Genomic DNA, 3,195 nt, shown 5'->3' with positions numbered 1-3,195 from the left:
TTTCTCCCTAAACCACTAAAGTTACTCAATATCAGACTCTTCGACTCGGACAACGAACTTACGTATCGAGTGTGAAATAGTAACGGATTATTACACTCAAATATCATTCCATTGTCACTGTTACTCATATGACAATTGGGATACACACAGACAACCACATATCCATTATTACGGTACATTTTTGCCTATTTTTTGGAAGAAAAATAGAAAAAAAAAAAAAGAAGATATGAAATGTATGTGGAGAATGCCAAAAGTTACACATTCTTTTATAGCGATTAGAAATTTGTCTTATTGTATTTCATTAAGCATTATAATTTAACACGTATCTCGTTTACGGTGTGTAAATGAGATATACACGTGTCATTCGCACTGTCTTATCGAAATAAGTCTCGTTTACACTGTAAACGAGATAAGTAATCCTAAGTATTTTCGTAATAATTTTTAAAATTATTTATTTCAGTAAATAAAATATTTTTTTAATTTATTTAAATAAAAAATTCTAATTCTTCTTATATTTTGTATTTTTCTTTTCGGATAATTGAAATATTTTATAAAAAAATATTAATTAATTAATTAATGTCCTATTTTCTTGGGTTCCTTTGTTTTTTATTCTCATCTTGCAATTCAGGGCTCCAAGAAAGGAAGAAAAAGGCATCAAAACACGAAAAACACAAAAATGCTGAGGGTCGCCGCAAAGAGGTTATTCGCGACGCCGGTGCCGTCGCAGGCGGTTAGGGTTCTGCGGCGATTTTACCACGAGAGGGTGGTAGATCACTACAACAACCCACGGAACGTTGGTTCCTTCGACAAGAATGACCCCACCGTGGGAACAGGTCTGGTTGGAGCACCAGCGTGTGGTGACGTCATGAAGCTGCAGATTAAGGTTGACGAGAAGACTGGCAAGATTGTTGATGCTCGCTTCAAGACCTTTGGCTGTGGCTCTGCCATTGCTTCTTCCTCTGTTGGTAAACCTTATTTGCTATTGCTGCCTCTTTTTTATTTTTTATTATTATTTTTCCCCAATTGGTTTCCGTTAGGTGCTTAATTTCTTGTAATTAAAATCATAATAATACGATTATGGTTTTGGATTTGATTGCCTATGAGCTGGGGATTTTTTTGAGAGAGCGTTTTTGGATTCCTGGTTTGTGAAGTTGAAGCCTTTTTAAGGTTTCAGAAGCTGGTTAAGTTCAGGGCATAGGCATTAGGAAGTTCGGAGTTGAAATTCTTGCGGAACGGGAGCTTGTGATTGTTACCACTTGCCACTGGTGTATATAGGGGTAGTGGCTTTAAAGGGTCTTATTCTGAGAAAAAGTTTTTGATTGTTGAATTGATTTATCATTGTTCATCCAACTTTGTCATCATTGCTAGATTGACATAAATCTTTTTGTTTTATGGTTTTTCTCTGGTTAGCTACTGAATGGGTAAAGGGAAAGCGTATGGAGGAAGTTTTGTCCATTAAGAACACGTAAGTATCTGCCTTGCAACTCTCTAATCAATGATATGTGTTCAATTGTATGGTAAACGTTTTATCATTTTAGAACCTTTTGTACTTATTTTTATTAATAATATGAAACATAATGAGTTAGGGTTAACAGAAGTTTATTCTGGTCATGAGTTATGACCAGTGTAATATATGATTGATTTTGCCGGTTGGGTGCACCATGCACGTATGGTATATGCTCTTGAGAATGCTGAGATTATTCACCAAATTAACAATGTTTTCTTGTCTAACACAGGTTGAGGTAGTTTATATTCCGCTATTCATCTGCTTGCTACTCTCTCTTAGCCTATTGATTGTTGTAGAATTAATTTTATCTTTGGATGCTTCTTCAAGGCCTTTGGTTTCCATGACTTATACCATCTCATTTTTTTAATCTGCCTCATTCTAGCTTGTTATTTCTTCATTCTTAATGATTCCTGTCTGCTATTTTGAGTTTTTGGAGTGACAAATGTTTGATGTCCTGCAGCGAAATTGCAAAGCATCTTTCACTTCCGCCAGTTAAGCTTCACTGCAGCATGCTTGCTGAAGATGCGATTAAAGCAGCTGTCAAAGACTATGAAGCTAAGTGCGCTAAGACAAACGGAGAGGAAACAACAACCATAGAGAAGGTTGCCACAACTTGATCTCTTCTACTCCTAGAATGGTGATGTAAACAATCATTTTTTTTTTTCTTTCTAAAGCAACGGTTTAGTTATTTGCATGTGACCTCAAGGTTACGGGTTCAATCCATAGAAACAGCCATATCAGGTTAGACTGCAAACATTACACCCTTTGAGTGTGACCCTTCCTCAGACCGTGCGTTAATGCAGGATTTTGTGCACCGGGCTGCCCTTTTTTTTTCCCTTAATGTTTATGTGTTGTACATCGTTAGAAACACCTCTAGTTCTAACTCTTTCTTGGTTTGGGCTTCTCACCTGTATTCTCACAATTCAGTAATTACTTTTGAAGCTGCTAGGCTATGGTTTGTTCTTTGTTGGCTCCATGCTTTGTACTTAATATTGGCGAATCATGTTTGAGCAGTTAAATTTCTTATCGCCATAACTTATGTATGCATACACAATAAAATAGCATGATATTCATTTTCCCACTCCCTTTAGCCATAGAATTGTCTCTATTATTTCTAAGTAAATTTATTAGCAATAACACTTAGTTTAAGTGCTCGAGTGAAGGACGTATGCAAAGGTACGAGACTGAAGAATAAAGTGACCTCAGACATGGCACCGTTTTACTTGTAGTCGAATAAAACTTAATGGTGATTGTTGATCCATTGTAAAATAAACCTTCCAATTAAAGTGCATGATCACAGAGCCGGATTCAAAGGCAGCTTATATTTGATAGCATTATCAAGACAGACACGCCATTGAAGATAAGCACCGCACATTATGATCAAGTTATTACTATTCAAAGTCTTCTTTTTTCCTTCTCCAGTAGGAAATGATTTAATATTTGTCCACAAGGTGGGAAAAAGATAAGATGACGTAAGCGGAGACAATGGTTTTTGGAATTGGAAATATCCCATAATTATTACCGGAAACAAAATGTAAACTATTATTTCTCGTCATTGGCATCTCTAAATCACATCAACGTTGAAGGGGTTACAAGGTTTCCACTTTCTTACTGTTTTGAACATTTAGTTCCATTTTCGCCGAGTAGAAATGCGAAAACAAAAATTACAAGATTTCCCCTCGCTATGT

The 3,195-nt window shown here is 36.1% G+C and overlaps 1 protein-coding gene across 1 annotated transcript; it reads left to right on the top strand.

Annotated features, from left to right (window-relative positions):
• The first annotated feature begins 540 nt into the window (after positions 1–540).
• On the top strand, positions 541–2,588 carry LOC112784382 (iron-sulfur cluster assembly protein 1). Its single transcript, XM_025827561.2, has 3 exons — positions 541–965; positions 1,411–1,465; positions 1,968–2,588. Exons 1-3 carry the CDS (start codon positions 677–679, stop codon positions 2,122–2,124), a joined length of 501 nt encoding a protein of 166 aa, XP_025683346.1. The 5' UTR covers positions 541–676; the 3' UTR covers positions 2,125–2,588.
• Positions 2,589–3,195: the final 607 nt, after the last annotated feature.

This window comes from Arachis hypogaea, chromosome 20 (genome assembly GCF_003086295.3).
Source record: "Arachis hypogaea cultivar Tifrunner chromosome 20, arahy.Tifrunner.gnm2.J5K5, whole genome shotgun sequence".
Classification (NCBI taxonomy): Eukaryota; Viridiplantae; Streptophyta; class Magnoliopsida; order Fabales; family Fabaceae; genus Arachis; species Arachis hypogaea.
This window is presented reverse-complemented; position numbering and strand designations above follow the sequence as displayed.

Coding starts and splice junctions, on each gene's coding strand:
- LOC112784382 (XM_025827561.2), top strand. CDS start 677: ATGCTGAGGGTCGCCGCAAAGAGGTTATTCGCGACGCCGGTGCCGTCG. Junction 966..1,410: donor CATTGCTTCTTCCTCTGTTG/GTAAACCTTATT, acceptor TTCTCTGGTTAG/CTACTGAATGGGTAAAGGGA. Junction 1,466..1,967: donor GTTTTGTCCATTAAGAACAC/GTAAGTATCTGC, acceptor GATGTCCTGCAG/CGAAATTGCAAAGCATCTTT.